At 43.6% G+C, this 20,801-nt stretch overlaps 1 protein-coding gene across 1 annotated transcript; it reads right to left on the bottom strand.

Moving 5' to 3' along the window:
• Window positions 1–5,295: 5,295 nt before the first annotated feature.
• On the bottom strand, window positions 5,296–10,496 carry CRNN (cornulin). Its single transcript, XM_054678413.1, has 4 exons — window positions 10,447–10,496; window positions 8,332–8,482; window positions 6,495–7,176; window positions 5,296–6,314 (listed from the first exon to the last, which is right to left on the bottom strand). The coding sequence occupies exons 2-4, from the start codon at window positions 8,467–8,469 to the stop codon at window positions 5,647–5,649; spliced, it is 1,488 nt and encodes a 495-aa protein (XP_054534388.1). The 5' UTR covers window positions 8,470–8,482; window positions 10,447–10,496; the 3' UTR covers window positions 5,296–5,646.
• Between the last annotated feature and the right edge of the window lie 10,305 nt (window positions 10,497–20,801).

Below are 20,801 nucleotides of genomic sequence, written 5' to 3'. Positions count from 1 at the left end.
AAACAAAACTATAAAATTTTTTTCAAAAAATTGTCAGCAAAAATTGTATTTAAGTGGTCTGTGTGTACATTTTAATGTGTTTGATATGATTTGGAAGGATGATTACTCTATCCTTTGAACAAAATAGAGTCTGTCTCAGAAAGTGTAAATACTTCATTCCCATCAAGTCTCTGTATTTTCCACAAATTTTCCCTCTTGTCTAAAATAGCATGCACATTTTTTGAAAGAAGCCTCTATGTGCAAACTTTAAAAGTCAAGGATGGCCAGTAAGTCCCTACAGGAGATGGAGGGGGTGGGCCTGAGATGGAGCAGCCTAGTTGCCTTGAATGTTACATGAATGCTTAAATAGGGGTTTAGGGCCCCTCTCTTAGGCCTCTGGGCTCTGAACTGCTTTGAGAGAACATCCTTCTTGAGTCATAGACACATCTGTCAAACCTTAACTGTTGAAAGGAATGGTCACTCATAATCTTCCTATTCTTGCAAGGTCCTAGGAACATGGATGCTGAGATGGTGTCTTCTCCATATTTTCATGGCCAGACTTCCTGTTAAGGCTGGAGGTGAGAAGTGGAAGGACCACTTTCTACAGCTTCCTCCCCAGCCCCTTTGGATGGATCTTCATACACTCTGGTGCCCTTTCTTATCTGTGAGGTTTGACCTGACACTGAGTTGAGAGTCCGAGGACCTGGGTTTAGTCCTATTTCTGCCTCTTTCTTTCTAACTGCATAACTTTTGACAACGCTAAAGAAACTCCATTTTCTTATTTGCTATGAGCTTGATTATGTCTATGTTTCCACAGTCACATGTCTGTGTAGGGATTTATGTTAATTTATGTATGTGACAGGAAAGATTAGGATATTCAATTCCTTTAACAAATAATTATTGAATGCTAGGCACTACTTCAGACACCAAAGCAACAGCAGAAACAAAACAGGCACATGTAGTATTGCTGAACTGTACCAAATTCCTCTCCACTGAGGCTCATTTTGCATTCCCACCAGAAGGTGTGAAAATGCCTGCTTTACCTCATCATCATCTATTCTCAAACTTGTAGATTTTTGTCAAGCTGATAGTGAGAATGGTATCTCAAACTAGTATAGTTTTGGTTTATGCTTCTAGTATTACAAACAAGCTTTAGCATCTTTTCATATATTTAAGCATCATTTGTATTTTTTGTGAGCTATCTGTTTGTATCTTCTGCCCATTCTTATTTCTTATTTTGTGTGTTTGTGCCTTCTTACCCCACCTTTTTCACTCTTTTCAAAATTAGGTTGGTTTTTCTACTTGTTGATTCCAAAAAAAAAAAAAAGAGGATTATCTATTCATTTACTTACTTATTTAGTTGTTGACTGCTTTGTGAACTTATACTTTTATTAATTTTTATGGGGAATTCATGTAGCTGTGTTCTACAGATCCTTATATGTCTAGTTTAATTATCATTTTCTAAAAATTCTGCAATTTCATTTTATATTCAGTTCCTTTTATTCAACAGTTTTAAAATAATATGTGTGTGTGTGTTTATATATATGTTTTTAATTTCCAACAACAACACAGATTTGGCAAAATCCATCACTATTACATGTTCTTTTAAGAATGCTATTTGTGGCCAGGGGCAATGGTTCATGCCTTTAGTCTCAGCACTTTGGGAGGCTCAGGAGGGCGGATCACTTGAGCTCAGGAGTTTGAGACCAGCCTGGGAAACATGGCAAAACTCCCTCTCCACAAAAAATACAAAAATTAGCCAGGTGTGGTGGCAAGGGCCTGTAATCCCAGCTCCTCGGGAGGCTGAGGCAGGAGAATTGCTTGAACCTGGGAGCTGGAGGCAGCAGTGAGCTGAGATCATGCCACTGCACTCCAGCCTGGGTGACAGAGTGAGACCCTGTCTCAAAAAGAAAAGAAAGAGAGAGAGAGAGAGAGAGAGAGAAAAGAGAGAGTGAGAGAAAGAGAGAGAGAGCGAGAGAGACACAAGAAAGCAAGCAAGCAAGCAAGCAAGAAAGAAAGGAAGAAAAGAAGGAAAAGAAAAAGAAAGAAAGAAATAATTCTATTATTATTATTATTATTATTATTATTGAGACAGGGTCTCCATCTGTCACCTAGGCTGGAATGCAGTAGCACAATCTCAGCTCACTGCAACCTCTGCCTCCTGGGCTCAAGTGATTCTCTTTCCTTAGCCTCCTGAGTATCTGGGACTATAGGCATGTGCCATCATGCCCAACTAATTTTTGTATTTTTCTTTTTGTTGAAATGGTATCTCATTATGTTGCCCAGGCTGGTCTTGAACTCCTGAGCTCAAGCAATCTGCCCGCCTCAGCCTCCCAAAGTGCTGGGATTACAGGCATGAGCCACCACACCTGGGCCTATTTCTATTTTTGAATAATGCATTGAAGTTTTCTTTGTGACCTGATATTGAATATTTCATGTGTAGATGGTATAGTTTTTTCTTGTTAGGTTAATACATTGCTGGACTATATGTCTGTAGAGTTCTTTATATCTTATTGAATGTACTGTTTCTTCTCTACACTTACTGTCTTGAGCTGAGAGAGATGATTAAAGTGCCCTATTATTACTATGTTATTTTCTTTAAGTTTTTCCTTGTATCTCTTATAGTTTCTGTGTCATCAGAGTTGTGCTACATTATTGAATGCATAGATATTAAAAACCATTATATCTTCATTGTGAAATTATAGCATTTGGCATTTTAAAGCATCCTTCTTAGTCTTATTTAATGCCTTTTGATCTAATCTGGGATCAAGATCATGACTCCTGATTTCTAAATTTTGTTTTAACCTGCATTTTCCTGATATATATTAACCACCCTGTTTACAAATTGTTTTCTGACTCTCTTTGATTTGCACACCTCTTGTAAGGAGCATAGACTTGTATAGAGCTAATATGCAACTTGTTCATCTAGTAGTGAGTTAAGCTCTTGACATTATTGTTATAAATATGTTTGACCTCAGTCTATCACGCTCTTTTATGTCCTATTTATGAAAATATATATCTTTTACATAAATAACATCATCCACTCTGTTATCTGTGTTATTTGCTTTTTTCTAGAATGTCTTTTGGTGTTGAGGAAGGTTTGTATTTGTGTTGTTATCTTATAGTACATCTTTATGTAATATGTATTCTGTATTCCCCCTTCCCTTTAATAAATGGCATATTCACTCCCCACTCTAAGTAATGATGGAATTTTCTGGAAATTTTCACCTTACCCTCCTTCTTCCTTTCTCAGTATCTAATGTGAAGTGATATCCTTTCACTCCCAGTTTTTCCTTGTAAGCATATGCTTATATTAAGACAATCAGGGAGCTCATTCTACTTTCTGTATGCTTTCTCTTTCTCCCTTCATTTTTTTGTTAGCTGTATTGTATTTAAATTTTCAGTGCATATAACATGAAATGCTATTCTGTCACCTTTATCCACATTATGTAGTCTTAGTTCTACAGTGGAATATATTTAAATGTGCATCATCAGATTGTATGCCAAACAGTTCTGTGATTCTGGGTTTAGTGTGTATGTATGTGTGCTGATTCTCTAGTAGATTCCCCAGAAAGGGCTTATGGGAGCAATATTCCCTGAGTCTTTGCATTTTCTTTGCTGTTTTTCTTTGGCCTTTATGCTTATAAGCCAGCGTGAATTGATATAAAATCAATTTGTCCTCAGAAGAACAACCTTGCCTTTCACACATTCACCCTTTACTACTCTGGCTCCAGCTCTAGGTTTTTGCTTGGTGTGTTAGTTTTCTATCACTACTGTAACAGTTTACCATAAACTTAATGCCTTAAAATGACAAAAATTTTATTCTCTTACAGGCCTGAAGGTCAGGAGTCTAAAACTGAGGTGGCAGAAGGGCTATGTTACTTCTGAAGGCTCTTGAGGAAAGTGTCTTGCATTTCCAGATTCTATTCTCCACACATTCTTTGGCTCATAGCACATGGCTACAGCCGCTGGTTTCATCACCACACTTCCTTTTACTGACTTTGATCCTCTTGTCTCACTCTTGTAAGGAACCTTGTGATTATATTGGACTCACCCAGATAATCCAGAATAACCCCCCACCATCTCAAGATTCCTAACTTAATCACATCTGTGAAGTCCCTTTCTTGCCATATAAAGTGACATATTCACAGGTTTCTGAGATTAAGTCCCGGACGTCTTTGGAGGTAGTTATTTAGCCTACGTGTTGTTTTTGTTTGGTTGTTGTTTATTCCACATTTTGTTTTTTCCTTAGCGATTTCCCTTACTTCCTGTAAACCAGTAACACAGTGGAAAAAATGCTTTATGCAGGATCTAGTTATTTTGTCTTGGGAAATCTTTCAGATTATCTAGTCTTCTGTACTGACAAAAGCACAAGATCCCCAAGAAGTTTCTAAACAATATTAATTGGCTCCAAACCTTAGAACCAGCGTCCGTAGGGTTAGGTTTATACATTTTTTTTTTTGAGATGGAGTCTTGCTCTGTTGCCCAGGCTGGAGTGCAGTGGCACAATCTCGGCTCACTACAACCTCTGCCTCCTGGGTTCAAGCGATTCTCCTGCCTCAGCCTCCTGAGTAACTGGGATTACAGGCATGTGCCACCATGCCCAGCTAATTTTTATATTTTTAGTAGAGGTGGGGTTTCACCTTGTTGGCCAGGCTGGTCTTGAACCCCTGGCCTCAGGTGATCCGCCCACCTAGGCCTCCCAAAATGCAGGGATTACAGGCGTGAGCCACCACGCCCGTCCCTATAAATCTTTATTTTAAAACTGTTCTTCTGGTCACTCTTAAAATAAACCAGAATTGATAGTCTCTACCCCATAACATGGTTTATATCTGGTGGGTGAGACATCATGAGAGGTCAGAGCTGACACTGAGGGGGAGGTAGGAAGGGAAGCACAAAATTCTGGCCCCTGGCTCAGTACCTGGTAACACAAGCTTTCTCGTTCTTTCCCTACACAGCCACTGGGGGCCTTCTTCCATTTCTTGGTAATCTTAAATCAGCTTTCCTGTGTGACCTTACAGGTGAATAGCGGTTTAACACTATAGAATTAGAGGTAGTGAAAGACCAAGAGGAATTTTGCCTATCTAAATACTAATTGTCCTTTCAGGGCCATCATAAAGAAAGCGCCTTTTGTATGAAACCTTTGCTGGTCCATCTCTGCCAAGTATTAAGTATGATATATAGCAGGAATCTCATATAATATTTTCTCAACTAGTTGCTCTTCAAAGGTAGGGGCTGTGTCCAGTTCATCATCTCATAACTCTACAGCCTTTGGCCTGTAATATCAATAGAAAGTGGTTGAATGAGACACAGAGGCCAGTGGCTTAAGGTTTTATTGATGCATTAGGGTAGATGGGGCAATAGAGAGATGTCAGAGATAAAAATAGTCCTGAAACCCCCCACAAGATGAGGACAATTCAATACAAAGGGGTGACTTGCTCTGCATCTTCCTGCTCCTGAGAGGGTCTGCACCGCAAAGCAGGTAAGAAAGAAGAGTTCAGGATAGAAAGCTCCTTGCAGAAATGATCTCATTGAGAAAGACCTAAAAGGGAAGCGGCATAATGAAGAGCTGATGTCCAGGGATGCACCCACTGGATTGGCCATGCAGGACAAGCCAACCTCTCTCCAGCTGTCTTCTTCCAGTACTGGACATTGGAGTCGGGGAAGTCATGGCTTGTTGCTTCTCAAGTAGGAATACAGCTCTCTAGCTGTGATGCCTCGCTTCTCTTCTGACTGGGCTGCATCCTGGCCCTGTGCTGAGGAAACACTGGTATGCAAGTTGCCCTGGTCCAGCCTGAGGATCACTGTCTCCCTTGAGTGGTCATCAACCCATTCCTCACCAACCACTGTGGGCTGTCTGTCTCCCTGCCCTTCTGTCACACAGCGCCTTGGGTGAGTGCTGCTCCACTCCTGCCTTCCTGACTCAGTGCTTGCCCCAGTCTGGGCCTGTCCTCCCGGTACTGTCTCTCCTGCCTCAGGGTTGCTCACTTGCATCCATCTTTGACCACTGCCTGGCTGCATCTGGGTCTGTCCCTGTTCTCTAGCCCCTCCGTGGCTTACAGTTTGGCTTCTGTCCTGCTCCACAGTCTCGGTGTGTGACCCTGCCTGTATCTGAGTGTGTCCTCCTGTCACAGCCTGGCTGGTCTGGCTCCTGCCTTGACCGTGGATCTCAGTCCCTCTGTTCTGGCCATTGGTGGACTCCTGTGTCTGGGTGCTGGTGCTTCCTGTCTGGTGGCTGCTGTCCTGCTCCACGGTCTGGGTGGGTGTCTGGGTGTGTGTCCCTGCCTGTATCTGAGCATGTCCTCCTGTCACAGCCTGGCTGGTCTGGCTCCTGCCTTGACCGTGGATCTCAGTCCCTCTGTTCTGGCTATTGATGGACTCCTGTGTCTGGGTGCTGGTGCTTCCTGTCTGGTGGCTGCTGTCCTGCTCCATGGTCTGGGTGGGTGTCTGGGTGTGTGTTCCTGCCTGTATCTGAGCATGTCCTCCTGTCACAGCCTGGCTGGTCTGGCTCCTGCCTTGACTGTGGGTCTCAGTCCCTCTGTTCTGGTCATTGGTGGCCTCCTGTGTCTGCGTGCTGGTTCTTCCTGTCTGGTGCCTGCTGTCCTGCTCCACAGTCTGGGTGGCACCTGCCTGGGTCTGAGTTCCAGATCCAGTCACAGTCTCACCTGTCTGGTGGGCTCTGTCCTGTTCCCTGGTCTGTGGCTGTCTCTCTGGCCTCATCTCTGTTGTCTGATTCCTCTTGCCTTCTCCAGCTTTCTGGGTCTGCTCTGTCTGCCCAGAGAGTTGTATCTGCGGGCTTATTCTTTCCTGGCTCTGGGACTCAGCTTGCCTGTCATAGCTGCTGACCCACGCAGAGCCAGTGGCCTGACCCTGGGTCTGAACCCCAGGCCTGTTCTGCCCTCTGGAACCCTGCTGGCTCTGTCTGTGGCTGCTCCCCTCATAATGCTGCCCTTTCCCCGCCCTTCCCACTTCAGTGCCACTTCTCTGTCCTTCGCCCAGCTCCTGCGAGGCCCCAGAGTGGAGGCTTCCAGACTCTTGAGAGCCGCAGGCTCCCTCAGGACTCTCGCTCAGTGTCTTGAAACAGGCCTGGGCAACTTTAAACACCAAGACCAGGAATTCCTTGAATTCCACAGTCCCTGTGTGGTCTTCATCCAGCAGACGCAGGACCTCATCCACAGTTGCTGGATCGTGGGGTTTCTGAGGAGAAGATGAGGCGGAGTCAGCATCCCTCCCCTGAGGAGGACATGGGCAGGTCCCTTCCAATCTGCTGCCAGCTTCCCCTGCCTCAGACCCCACACTACACACACATACGGCTAGAGCAGCAGCAAGACTTAATTGCCTTTATTTTTTTTTAGTCCCGTCTCTCTCCCTCAAGTGTAGAGAGCATTTTTTGTTTGGTAGCCTCTATTTGGCACAATTTCTGGGCTACAGGAAAATTAGATAAAGATTTATTGAAGAGTTAATAAATTATTGAATTCACAATGCAACTGTTTGGGCTCTGAGGTTGACTGTCTGGGCTGCCCTTGGCACCTTGCCCCTGGCACTGAGGCCTTAGTCTCTTCAGCAGGCCCAGCACAAAGAGCAGCAGGTTGGGAACACAGCCCCATGGGAATTCTGTGCGCTCCTCATTGAGGCCCAGATGTTTCCCCATGATAAAGAGAGAGGGAAGCAGTGGGCCCCTGCAGCGCTGCCCTGAGCATGTGGATGCAGCATCCTTCTGTGCCCATACGTCCTTGTCCCTAAGGCCATCATCATCCTGGTTGCTTTAGATGCAAACCAAAGACAGGAAAGTGCATCAAGGCCTTGGTTCTGGTTTGCCAGGTGGGGTGGGGTGAGGCTCCAAAGTCTCCCCCTAGCTATTAACAACCTGCTCTTCAAAATTTCATTTCTGATGTGATCAGTCTGCTAATATTTTTGAGTAACTGCTTCGTGCAAGCCCAGAGCTATGCTTCTAATGAATGTCTATGAATGGATGATTACATTTCAGATAGACGTGGGAAATATTTACTGTATCAAATTTAAGAGGCAGCAGAAAGCAGCAATTATTTTCATTCTGAAATATTCCAAGGCTCTGCTCCTGTCTGAGTTGTCCTTTTAGAGACCTTTTACCTTGTCTTTAAGTTAGAATTAATTAAAACCAAGGTTTTAATCTAAAGAGCCAGGACTTGCCAACTCCCATGACCATCTCCGGTTCTTTCACCTTCTTTTTTTCTGCCTGCACAGCTGCCATCTGTCCCGGCAGGCCTGGGTTTAGCTGCTGCCTCCTCAAATTCCCCAGGCAAGGCCTCTGCAGGCAAACCAGTTTTCACTCTCCTGCTATGTCCCCTCTCCACCCGGCTCAGCACACCGTACCACAATCACATTGGCAAACTCTTGCTCCAAGAGTCTTTTCAGCTCCCCTCGGGTGAGCGCTGTGCAGTTGCCCTCCGTCCTTGCGTAGCGCCTGAAGGCCTCGATGATCCCATTAATGTTTTGCAGTAACTGAGGCATCTTTGAAGTCAACCTGGAAAAGATGAAAAGTTCCCTTGGAGGCTCCATAATCAACCTCAGCTATTTCCTTTACAGCACGTCTGCTGCTAGGTCTTTCCTTGCACGTTCAGCTCTGTTTTTAGTCTTCCTTTGTCCTTTCCTACATAATGCATCTTATGTATGGGAAGGAGGAGCACACAGGATGGAGGCAGGTTCCTGAGTCAGGATTAAATGCTGGCCCCACCACTTAAGTATGGTGTGAGCTGGGACAAGTTGCTTTGCCTCTCCATGCCTCAGTTTACTCATTGTAATTGAAGGTGATATTAGTACTCTATGGGATTATTGTGAAGATTTAAAGACATAATTCATAAAAAGCACTTGGCAGATGCCTGGCTTATATTAAGTGCTCCTTATTAAATATAATTATTATGCTATTATATACATATACACACATATAATTTTTGTACACCTATATAATCACTTTCCTGTACATCATCTCTTCTAATCCTTATTATTTCCACTTTTTTTTATAGGTGAAGAAACAGGCTCAGAGAAGTTAGGCCACACAATTTTTAAGGAGCCAAGAAATCCTAGGATCCATTTTTCCTTAACCCAAATGCAATGGGCTTTCTAGAATGTACCCTGTGGACAGGATTTATTTATTTATCACAAGGGTGTTAGGGTCCCATCGGGAACACCAAAAGGAAGTAAATACATCTGTGAGTCAACCCCTGTCTTGGATGGGAGCCAAGCAGAAATTCCAGGGACACAGCCCTCCCTTCTTGTTTTTTTTGGGAAAGTGGGAAGAAACTGGGCTACCACCTGCTGGGAATGCCCAGGAGGGGGGAACCTTCTTTGGGTGGGAGGCCTTCCAGTTCTGAGGGTCCAAGTTTCTCTGCATGTCGCCTCTCTCCACAGCCCTGGGACTTATCAGAGAAGTCAGCTTGCCCAACAGGCACGTGGCTCCATCAGGCCCAGATTTCTGGTGACCTATGAGTTGGTTCCTAATCAAAGGGAAAGCTTTTCTTTTTCATTAGCCAGAAATCTAGAGGTAGGTTGAGGTGAGGCCTGGGTTTGGTTGCATGAGCAAAAGGAAAAGAGACTTGAAGATTCATTAAGCAGAAGCCTTGGAGAGACCCAAAGGAGGAGATGGTATCAAAGATGACAAGTCTCAAATGCAAGGGGAGATGGAGCGTGTAGCAGCTGGAAAGCCAGAGAGAGGATGGGACGAGGCAGATATAGGTAGGAGAAGAAAGAGAAAAAAGGAAGGAAGGAGACTTGAGTTCTAGAAAAAGCAGATTAGTGTGGCCATGAGGACTCAGTAAGTCATAGCAAAAGGTGGGCTGTTCAGGAGAAACCCTTTCTAGGACCTGGTAACCAACAATTTCAGGCAAACTTTTCATCAAGGTAAAAAACTGGGAATGTTTTTCCTCAACATAGATGAAAAATATCTTTCTTTTTTTTAAAACCATGTAGCAGACTTTAACCACTGACCTTTAGATAATAAAATAATAAGATGACCTTTTAGTTACATTTTAGATTCCTTAGAAAAATCTACACATATTTTGCCTAAATATCACCCTGGTGTAGGAGAGGGGAATCATGTAAACCCCTTCATCCATGACACAGTTTGATCTTATTGTCTAGGTTGGCATAAGTAAACTGATTCTGATCCCACAGATTCTCAGCACTGCAAAGAAGCTTCCAGAGCCTTAGAAACAAGAAACCTTTGCTGATCCAGGAAGGCACATGGGTGGCCCCATAGCAGCTGCCCACACAGTTTCCCAGTGAGAGGAGCTGCTCCCAGGCCAGCCTCAGGGAGGAGGAGAAAGCCTGATTGCTTCAGGAGAGCATGTTTCCCAACGGTAGCGTTGGTTTGCCCAGTGCCCACAGCTAGCTCTGAAGGATGCATAGCCCATACCTGACTGCCCCAGTTTTATGAGCTCAGATCACCAAGACACTGAGAATGAGAAAGAGGTTTCTTATGAGGGGACTTACCTAACGCCCAGGTGGGATGAAACAAGTGGCTGTTAAGTGGTGTGAGGAGTACCAGGTCAGTGTGATGAGAACCTTTTATAGGGGTTTTAACCAAGGCTCTTGTTTTAGACAGGATATCCTGCCCTATGGGAAGGCTTGATTCATCCAAGATTCAGCCCAGCCCAGCCACACCTCCTCTTGTCTCTGTTTTACCTGCTGATGTGTGACTGCCTTGGTCTAATTAACAGGCCCCTCCTACCACATTTGGTGCCTTCTGTAGCTGAGTCCTCTTGACAGGGAAGCTTCTTTCCATTGTGATGGGCTCAGCAGTGCTTGGTACAGGCTGGGGTCCTAGTGAACATTCTTTGTCTCTATGAGCCTACAAAGTTATGGGACTCTTTCCTTTTTTTTTTTTTTTTTTTGAGATGGAGTCCTGCTCTGTCGCCCAGGCTGGAGTGCAGTGGTGCGATCTTGGCTCACTGCAACCTCTGCCTCCTGGGTTCAAGCAATTCCCTGCCTCAGCCTCCTGAGTAGCTGGGATTACAGGTGCCTGCCACCATGCCCGGTTAATTTTTGTATTTTTAGTAGAGACAGGGTTTCACCATGTTGAACAGGCTGGTCTTGAACTCCTGACCTCATGATTCACCTGCCTCTGCCTCCCGAAGTGCTGGGATTATAGGTGTGAGCCACCGTGCCTGGCCACTCTTTCCTTTTTTAATATAAATGTTCAAGAATATATCTATTGAGGTTAACTTTTACAAAGTAGCCACTCTGAGAGGGCACACATGTTTTTGTGGTGATGTTACTTAGAACTGTTATTACTTAGAACATTTTTTGAATTCTTGTTTTGTAAGTGCCTTTCACACCTAGTGTATGAGACACAAGAAAGCCAGTTTCATCTCTTTAAAGTTGGTCTCATTTTTAATTAAAACAAAAAAAGTTAATACCTTCCCCACCCCATGCTATGGGTAGGTAGCATTTTGTAGCTGATGAGAAAAAAGGCTTACCATGATCATGTGGAAACTCCTCATTGCAAGGACAGGAAACTCAACTGGTGGCTAATCAGCAAATATTTATGGAAAGCTTGCTCCATTTCAGGCAGAGGGCTAAGGCCCTAGGAATACAGTGTTGAATACGATGGCAGCAGTTTCAACTCTCATGAAGTCTATAGCCTGGCCATCCCAGGGGTAAGTCCCCAAGAAGTTAATGATAATGGTATTGCCATTTCATTTCATTTGATTTTATTCCATTTTCATTACCATCTCATCTTATTTGATCTCCCTAGCAATCCTCTGAGGTGGTATGGCTAAGCCCAATTCATAAATGAGAACACTGAGAAATCTTCAGAGAAGTAGCCACTCTGTGAAGCGGAGATGGTGCTGGACTAGAGCCCCTCAGACTCCAGGCCCGTGTTCTCTCTGTTGCACCATGCTGCCATTTATTCTTCTCTCATTGAGTTTTGGCACTTTATGAACATCACACTTATCCTCAATGCATGAAGAACCATTCCTGAGGAGGAAGTTTTCTGAGCTCAGAAGCCAAGTCCCAAAGAGTGCTCTTGAGTGGCACTTTGCAGATAATATATACTGTGTAGCTTCCTGAGTGACTCTGGAAGGGAAAGCCATCTTTACCATCCTCACTTATAGATCAGCATGCAACAGACAGGAAAGGGAACAACAGGATAGGAAGGCATGGTAAGGGCCTTGGTTGAAGAGACTGGTGTATTGAGGGCAGCCCTGTAGCAACAGCACAGCCTCCAGCACTTCCCCTCAGGGCACAGAGCACTGGGGAGTTCCAGACTGCAGGAGGGCAGGATGCAGGCTTTGTGTTTGGAGAGATCTGTCTACATGGGGACAGGTTGGCTCCAGTCCCAGGGTGAAGGTGGGGTAGGCATACCAGCCAGGGAAAAGCAGAGTAGGGGCTTCAACCTTTGGGAGCAAGAGGAGGCTGAGGTTGCTTCTACCTGATCAGAGTTAGAAGAAGGCCAGTATGAGAGGGTGAAGTTGGAGAACAAGAGGGAGAGCCGATTAGACCTTCTTCTGTGGTGGTGTTTGAAGCTTTTTCTGATGGGGCTTAGAACTTCCAGAAAGGTTTGGGAACTGAGGGTAAGTTAGGGAAGTAACAAGCCAGAGGCTGTATCTAGAAGATGAATATTTGGTAGGTATTATTAACCCAATTTATAGATGAAGAAACCAAGGCACAGAGAGTAAGTAAGTAAACTTAAGTAAACTACCTAAGGTCACATAGCTAGGAAGTTAGACCTGAATTTGAACTTAGGTCTGCCTGCCTCCAAAGCCTAATAGGTCTTTATGTGTGCCTGGGGCAGGACTGAGCTGTGAGGAGCTGGGGCACCATAGAAGTAGAGGTTAAAGAACTGTATGTGTGTGCTGGGCCAGTGGAGGTGGGTTGAAGTGTGCAGGTGGGGCTGGGGGAGATGAGTTGGCAGAGATTGGGACTGAGCCTGTAATTGACTGTGTAAGTTTGTTAGTTTATAAAGTTGGTGAGGAGATGTTATAAGTTAGTGTGCAAGTTGTCAGAATCAAAATGGAGTCACTTGTCTTCAAAAAATCCTTGACAAATACAGAGCTAAGGAAGGCTGCGAAGAGAGAGTTCTCATGCTTGTACACCTGATAACACAACTATCACAAAAGACTGCAAAAACCACAACCTTACACGAAGGCCATAATAGCCTTACACAACAAACACTTCTGTGAGGACATCTGCCCAGCAGCTGCCTGTCCAACTTCATATTAGCATCACCATTGTTATTGATCTTTGTAGCCAAGAATACACATTTCAATAAAATTATGTAATTTTCATTGTTTTTCCTGTAAGAACTTTTGTTTTCCTTTACCTCCTGAATATGCACGTAGTTTACTATGGCACATGTATTCCCATTGCAATGCCCTATTCTCAAATAGGTAACTTTTTTTTTAAGAGAGATTCACTATGTTTATTATTTAAGTTGACATTAGTGACTCTACTTAGTAGTTACATTTTACGGGTATGCTGGAAGGCAGTGAGACCAGGTGCTGGATCAGAAACTCAGCAATGAAAACCCAGTTTTGCACTTTGATTCCTTCTTATACACTTACTCAACAATGTATTGCTGACCTCTACTTGATTTATTTCTACAAGATACAAGCAGTATTTGCCACACTTAGTGGGCTATAAATTAAGATTGCTTTCCAGAAAATTAGCCCAATTGGGCAAACAGGCTTTGCACACCAAAAATAGTTATTTTAAAATGAAAAGTAGAAATTTTTAGAATGCTAACTAAAAAATATTTTCAAATATCACAAGGTCTGGGGTAAAGAATCACTGCTCAGGAATATGAGAGATCAGGGTCTATGTCAGCAACACCTCCCTACCTATGCTTGTTTTGGTTTGCTAGTTTTATTTTACTTTACTTTATTTGCTAAGTGCCTACTATGTACAGACACTGTGCTAAAAACTTACACATATCATTTTATTTAACCCTCACAACAACCCTATCGTAGCAAAGATATTATCCCAATTTCATAGATGAAGAAATTATCATTAACTAACTTAATTTTCCAAAGACAGAAAATAAATGGTAAAGGCAGGATTTGAACCTAAACCTGTTCAACTTCAGAGCCCAGCATCTTAACCTCTCTGCTTTGCATCTTGGCTGAAGTTTCTTATCTGAAGTCTGGAAAATTCCCTTTGACTTAAACCCAGCTCAACATGGTATGTTCCAGCTTAAACACTACGTGAACTAGCTATGGGACCACAGAGAGTAACAAACAGGGCAAGTTCCCAAATCCAGAGGCCCTGTGAGATGCCGGGGACAAAGCCCAAGGAAATAATCTCTCTTCATACTGACAGTTCTCCTTCTTCCCCCTTCCCCTTTGTTCAGTGGCAAAATCCAGAATGTTTGGCAAAAGCCTCTGTAAGTTCAGCCAGGGAGAACAGCTGGGCTTTCATGGAGGTGGTGCTTTTCTTTGGGTTCTCTCCAGACCTACATCATGATCGTTATCTCCTGACTGCCCCAAACAGGGATGTACTTACCACACACACACATACACACACTCGTGCGCACACACACACACACACAGAGGCCGAGGCAGACTGCTCAGCAGGCTAAACTCCATCTGTCTAATGAAGTGTCTCTTCCAGTGCAGCTTCATCAGTGTCTGCTGTCAGGTCCTGATTGGCTGGTGGATGAAGGGGACAGGGAGACACCATGGTAAGCTACATGGATCCTCTTGGGTCAGGTGGCAGGTAACTGTTAACACTGACACGGCTGCCTTTAAATTTCTGCCATTACAAATGCAGCCAAAAACCCAACCCTTAAAGAATGCTGCTCACCAGACATCTTCACCTTCACCCAGGAGCACGCAACGGTAATATGGGACAATGAATGGCTACAGGGTGGCCACTCACATCTCTCTCAAAAAGTAGCAGATGAGCAAATTCCATGATCTTGGTCTTTACCTTCAGAAAAGAACAAAACCAAATCTGAAAGCTGGAGAGATGTTTTCTAGAGTTGCTTGGGTTATGAGAGAATTTGCTGGTTCATGTTGCCCACGTATCCTTACTGAAAGACAGGGTTGTGGGGGAATGGTTCTTAGAGGAAAAAAGAACAGTGAGAAGTTCTGGGCCTTCTTACTTTCTCTCTGCCTAACTTGGAATCTCTTTCCTCAAACCCACTCCACATAGCCCCTGATCATAAAATCCCGGAAGCCCAGATGCTCAAGTTTTGCCCTGGAAATGCCAGGGAGGATTAAGCAGACATTGGAGACGCACCTGTTGACACAATTTCCAGTGGCTTAGTGAATATCTCTCAGGCCATCTGGGCCTAATCCCTGAACGGACAGGTTGTGTTGGCCCTGCAGTTTCTCTGAGTTCTGATCTAGGCAGCAGGCACATGGCTAACATGATTGTTAGTATTCTTGGTTTTGCCAGAAGAGCTGGAATCTGCCATTTAGTAGGGACTCTGCATATCCTATATCTAGGTGTTCAATCCATAGGCAGAACTCCTAGAACCTGCAAACTGGAAGGTTCCAAGCTCTTTTTTTCCCAAGGGGAAAAGAAGAAAAATCATGGCAGGAGCAGTGAGCTCCTTTTCCTACTTCACCACTGCTCCTTCTCAGAACCCTACAAAGTCCTGGTGGTGCCAAAAGTTTATCAACTTAAATGTAAAGGAAACAGACTAATTTTCTCACTATGTCCTTATTCCTATCATAATCTCTGGTCAAAGTATGGGCCTATTATTCCCTGCAAAACCCCAACTCTGGCTGCCTTCTTGACTTCCTGCAACCCTTCTTCCAGCCTTGCATGCTTCCTCTCCATCTCCTCCATGCAAAAGCCCCCCATCCATTCAGAACAGCTCAAATAGCACTGCCTCCATAATATATTTTCAGATCAACCCACTCCGATGAAGTCTCCTGCAAACACATTCACTTGCTCCAAATATTCTTTTGTTGGTACATTTCACAGCATCTATTTTACTCTACCATCATTACCATTGATTGTCTATTTGCTTTATCATCTTTTCTAGATCATCTCCCTTTTTGAGGACAAGGCTGTTTTGCAGTAAATGTGTAATGACTTGATATGAAAGCATCGCCCATTTCTCAGGAGAGCACAGCTTTCTCCAGAAAACATAAGGGCTGGGTGCTATGTCACTTAAGTCATGCCTGGCCCCATATTTCCACCTCTTTAGAGCTCTTGGGCTTCATTCCTATGCTCATGAGTATAGAGTGGATACCTCCACATCCAAAGCCAAAAGGGGATCCCAGGAACAAGTTGGTAAAAAAAAACTCGAATGCAGCTCTAATCAGGATGGACTGGATTTGTGCTGGCTTTAACCCTACAAACCTGTTGTTACAGGTCTCCACTGGGGTTGGTCAGTTTTTACCTAGTTCTTTCTCCATTAATCAAAGCACCCATCCCTTCCAGGGAGTTGTGGTATCCAAGATTAAAAGATGATGACAGGGTGTTCTCAGCAAACTGAGTAACAAACGAACACCAAAGGCTTGCAAAGGTGAAAGCCATTAAATAGGAAGTTACTTTGGGGGGTTGGAAATATAGTTCTTATTTAACAGGAAGAGAGTTGGGTGCTGAGTACTAAGGGCCTATGAGGTCATTCTGGAGGCCACTGGCTATTGTTAAACATGAGCATTCATTTTCTTCAGACCACCTTGATGAAGCCAGTTTTGGGAAGATTAGAAAGGCACACAGGCATGGTTCTCATCTCCAGAAGTGCAGAGACCAACACGGCTCCACAGTGTAACTGGCTGCATGACTTGGGAAGTCTCTTAAGCTCTGAGTTTCCTTATCTATAAAATAGTGAGCCTGAGTTTCCTTATCTATAAAATAGTGGTAACCTTTGTTTACACCAAATGGTTATTGTGAGATTAAAAACATACCCTGTGTGTAAAAGTGCATTGTAAACTGATGAACACTAAAACATTATTGCTGTTGTTATTTAAAGTAGTAGTGAATAATCCTTTTGAAGACCAAAAAGAGGAATGGGCATGACATTAATATTCCAATGGATCACTCATTCTATCATTTAAGAGGCATAATCTATGAATAAAAACACACACCTTGGAAAATCCAAAAATAGAATTAGAAAATACAAAGCAATATTTCACTAACTGTCCTTTTTCCCCCCAAAAGGATTTGCTAAAGACTTTCTTCAGTTACTTTTGTATTAGTTTATATATCCTCACTATTTCAGAACAAAGGAATATAAAGCTGATGTTAGGAGCCACTGTTTTCAGATCATTCCAAAGTGAAAATATAGTTCTCCATGGAACATAAAGAAGTAATATTCAACTCATACAACTTTTGTGTTGCTGAAAGCTAGACACAGCCTTGCAGTCAGCCTTGCTGTAAGTAGTTATTGGCATGTAGAGCTGTATGGGACTCTCTGAGGCAGCGGCTTGACGAGACCAGCTCGGTCGGGGAGACCCTAACCCAGTAGTGCCAGAGAATTAAAGACACATATACAGAAATATAGAGGTGTGGAGTGGGAAACCAGGGGTCTCACAGCCTTCAGAGCTGAGAGCCTCGAACAGAGATTTACCCACATATTTACTAACAGCAAGCCAGTGGTAAGCATTGTTTCTATAGATAATAGATTAACTAAAAATATTCCTTATGGGAAATAAAGGGATGGGCTGAAATAAAGGGATGGGTCTGGCTAGTTATCTGCAGCAAGAGCATGTCCTTAAGGCACAGATCACTTATGCTATTGTTTGTGGTTTAAGAATGCCTTTAAGCAGTTTTCCGCACTGGGTGGGCCAGGTGTTCCTTGCGCTCATTCTGGTAAACCCACAACCTTCCAGTGTGGGCATCATGGACATCATGAACACGTCACAGTGCTGCAGAGATTTTGTTTATGGCCAGTTTTGGGGCCAGTGTATGGCCAGATTTTGGGGTCCTATTCCCAATGTGTCCCCCTTCTTCAATTTGCAAAGTGATAAAAGCAAAGGCAGCTTTGTCACAGTGAGCTACTTCTTGCAGGAGTCTGGATCTGCATCTGCAGACTATACAAAGACAAACAATACAGATTAAAAGCACAATCATCATTGAAATCACAGCACTTCCAAATGTTTTTATCCATTTTAATGGGTTACTAGCTACTAATCTGTCTGCAGCTCCTTCAAGCACTCCAGTTCCTGGCATTAAGGTCCAGTGTGCCTGGGATGCTTTAAATATTTTTTCTTTTAATTTTGCAAAATCCAAACACAAGTTTGAAGAGTATTCTTCTAGATGCTTATTTTTTCCTAAATTTTGATCTTATTAAGAGCTATTAATAGTTTCCACAAATTCTTATGTTTAGTTCCCACAACGGACCATATCATTTGAGGTTGAGGTGCCACTATACCACCATGTTTCCAGATAGTAGGAACTCTTGCCATACTTCTTACCGTTTCTACCATCTGACCATTTTGTTCAGACCAGCTGAACATAGTGTGGCTATGGCATGCAGACTGAGAGGTGCAATTCAAGCTAAACATCCCCTTAGGGGACCAATTAATAATGATTCCATAGGAATTGTTGTGCAGCACCTCTGCCGGTTCTGCAATGCAATCTTCCTAAACAAGTACGTTCATTTTTTTCAAACTGGGTTGAACCCTGTTTACAAATAGGTTTCTGAGGGTGGTATGCCTCAATTAGAGGAGCAGATTTATTATGGTAAATATTGAGACCAGAAAGCATGTGTAACTGTGTCATAAAGTGATTACATCCAGGCATTATTGCCAGCCAAGATAGATAAAAATGCCCAATAAGTATAATTGTTCTCTGGGCCAGCCCTTATTGAAGGAATACTCACAGCAATGGTGATCACCGCTATCACAGTTACGATTAAATTACTTATTGTGACTGGTTGTCCCACTTTCCTCAGGTTTTCTTCCACCATCTATGACAGCATCTTGATCTGTCCCCAGGTGGGTGGCTGTGTTCAACAGGTGTTGCTCGTGACAGTTGGGGTCCTCCTCAGCGTCAGTCTTGACATGGCTGCAACCGGGTGTTCCTCGGGAACCTCCCAGAATATCTTCCTCAAATAATTCACCTTTTAATCTTGGATACCAAAAGTCCCTGGAAGGGATGGGTGCTTTGACTAATGGAGAAAGAACTAGGTAAAAACTGACCAACCCCAGTGGAGACCTGTGCCAACAAAGTAGCTTTATGCAGATTACCTACAATACCGTCACAGGCCTTGATATAATCAACTAAATGTGCTTTCCCTCTAATAAGTTGCAGAGCAGCCTGGCAATCAGGATTAGCACTGTTGAAAGCTAATAACCATAACACTATAACCAGAGCAGCCGAATCTGCAATCACCTTTTTAAGAGACTCCTGTAACTGAGCTATAAAATCCACACATGGTTATTTTGGTCCCTGTTTTACAGCACTAAAGGAAGGGTATTTTTCTCCACCAGAAGTGATTTTTTTCCCAAGCTCTAATGCACACTCCTCTAAGCTGTTCTATGGCATCATCCTGCATGACCACTTGTGCATCTAAACCAGCCCAGCCACCAACCCCCAAAAGTTGGTCTGCAGTTATATTAATTTGAGGTTGGGCCTGGGTGTTGTGAGCAGCCTGAATGGAAGCTTCATCTGCCCACCAAGTTTTAAATTGTAAGAACTGAGCAGGAGTTAGATAAGCTCGAGTAAGAGCGTCCAAGTCAGTAGGAATCATCTGACTAGAAACAGCAACATTCTTTAAAAGTCCCATTACAAAAGGAGAACCTGGTGCATATTGAATAATAACTTGTTTAAATTCTTTGAGTAATTTAAAAGGAAAAGGTTCAAATGTAGCAGGAGCATGTCCTTAAGGTACAGATCTGGGGGGTGTATTCTAACAGGGAATTGTCAGGCCTCTAAATCACCTTCTCGTCTAGCTTGCTGAATTCCTGCCTGAATAGAACTGAGAACGGTTGCTCGAGGCGCTGCTCGAACAGTCACTGGGGCAACTACTTTTTGCCCAGTGTCCTCCAGAAAAGAAAGATCTGGAGGGTCAGGCCACTCTTTTTCTTCAAAATAATGAGGGGGCGCAAAAGGGTAGGGCTGAACCTCTCTCTCCTTTGCTGCTTTAGCTTTAGATGGCAAACAAACCTGCTCTGTAACCTCTTCTGTTACTTCGTTATACTCTCCTTCCTCCTCATCTTTAGTGTGAAAAGGTTCCAAGGTGGAACAACCCAGAGCCCACACTTGTCCCATTGTTACCCTGATGCTTCCTAGCTCCCCTTCTTACTCACCACGGGGATTGCTTTAAGAGTACTTGGGTGTCCTCCAGCTTAGTTCCACATTTTTCAACTGTCACTCCGGCGACCCTTCAACCTGGGTTTGAGGCCCCATGTTGGGCTCCACTTGCTGAGACCAGCTCAGTCAGGGAGACCCTAACCCAGTGGCACTAGAGGAATTAAAGACACACACACACAGAAATATAGAGTTGTGAAGTGGGAAATCAGGGGTCTCACAGCCTTCAGAGCTGAGAGCCTTGAACAGAGATTTACCCACGTATTTATTAACAGCAAGCCAGTGATAAGCATTGTTTCTATAGATTATAGATTAACTAAAGGTATTCCTTATGGGAAATAAAGGGATGGGCCAAAATAAAGGGATGGGTCTGGCTAGTTATCTGCAGCAGGAGCATATCCTTAAGGCATGGATGGCTCATGCTATTGTTTGTGGTTTAAGAATGCCTTTAAGCAGTTTTCCACCCTGGGTGGGCCAGGTATTCCTTGCCCTCATTCCAGTAAACCCATAACCTTCCAGCATGGTGTCATGGACATCATGAACATGTCTCAGTGCTGCATAAACATTATGGCCAGTTTTGGGGCCAGTTTATGGCCATATTTTGGGGGCCTATTCCCAACAGTGGCTTCTCTGGA

The sequence above is a fragment of the Pan troglodytes genome, chromosome 1 (assembly GCF_028858775.2).
Source record: "Pan troglodytes isolate AG18354 chromosome 1, NHGRI_mPanTro3-v2.0_pri, whole genome shotgun sequence".
NCBI classification, from domain to species: domain Eukaryota; kingdom Metazoa; phylum Chordata; class Mammalia; order Primates; family Hominidae; genus Pan; species Pan troglodytes.
This window is presented reverse-complemented; position numbering and strand designations above follow the sequence as displayed.

What these genes read in the sequence shown, in the direction of transcription:
- CRNN (XM_054678413.1), bottom strand. Translation starts at nt 8,469, where the DNA reads ATGCCTCAGTTACTGCAAAACATTAATGGGATCATCGAGGCCTTCAGG. An exon ending in AGTTTGCCAATGTGATTGTG is followed by an intron (nt 7,177 to 8,331) that starts GTACGGTGTGCT and finishes TCTTCTCCTCAG; the next exon opens with AAACCCCACGATCCAGCAAC. An exon ending in GACTGAGACCCACAGTCAAG is followed by an intron (nt 6,315 to 6,494) that starts GCAGGAGCCAGA and finishes TCCACGGTCAAG; the next exon opens with GCAGGAGCCAGACCAGCCAG.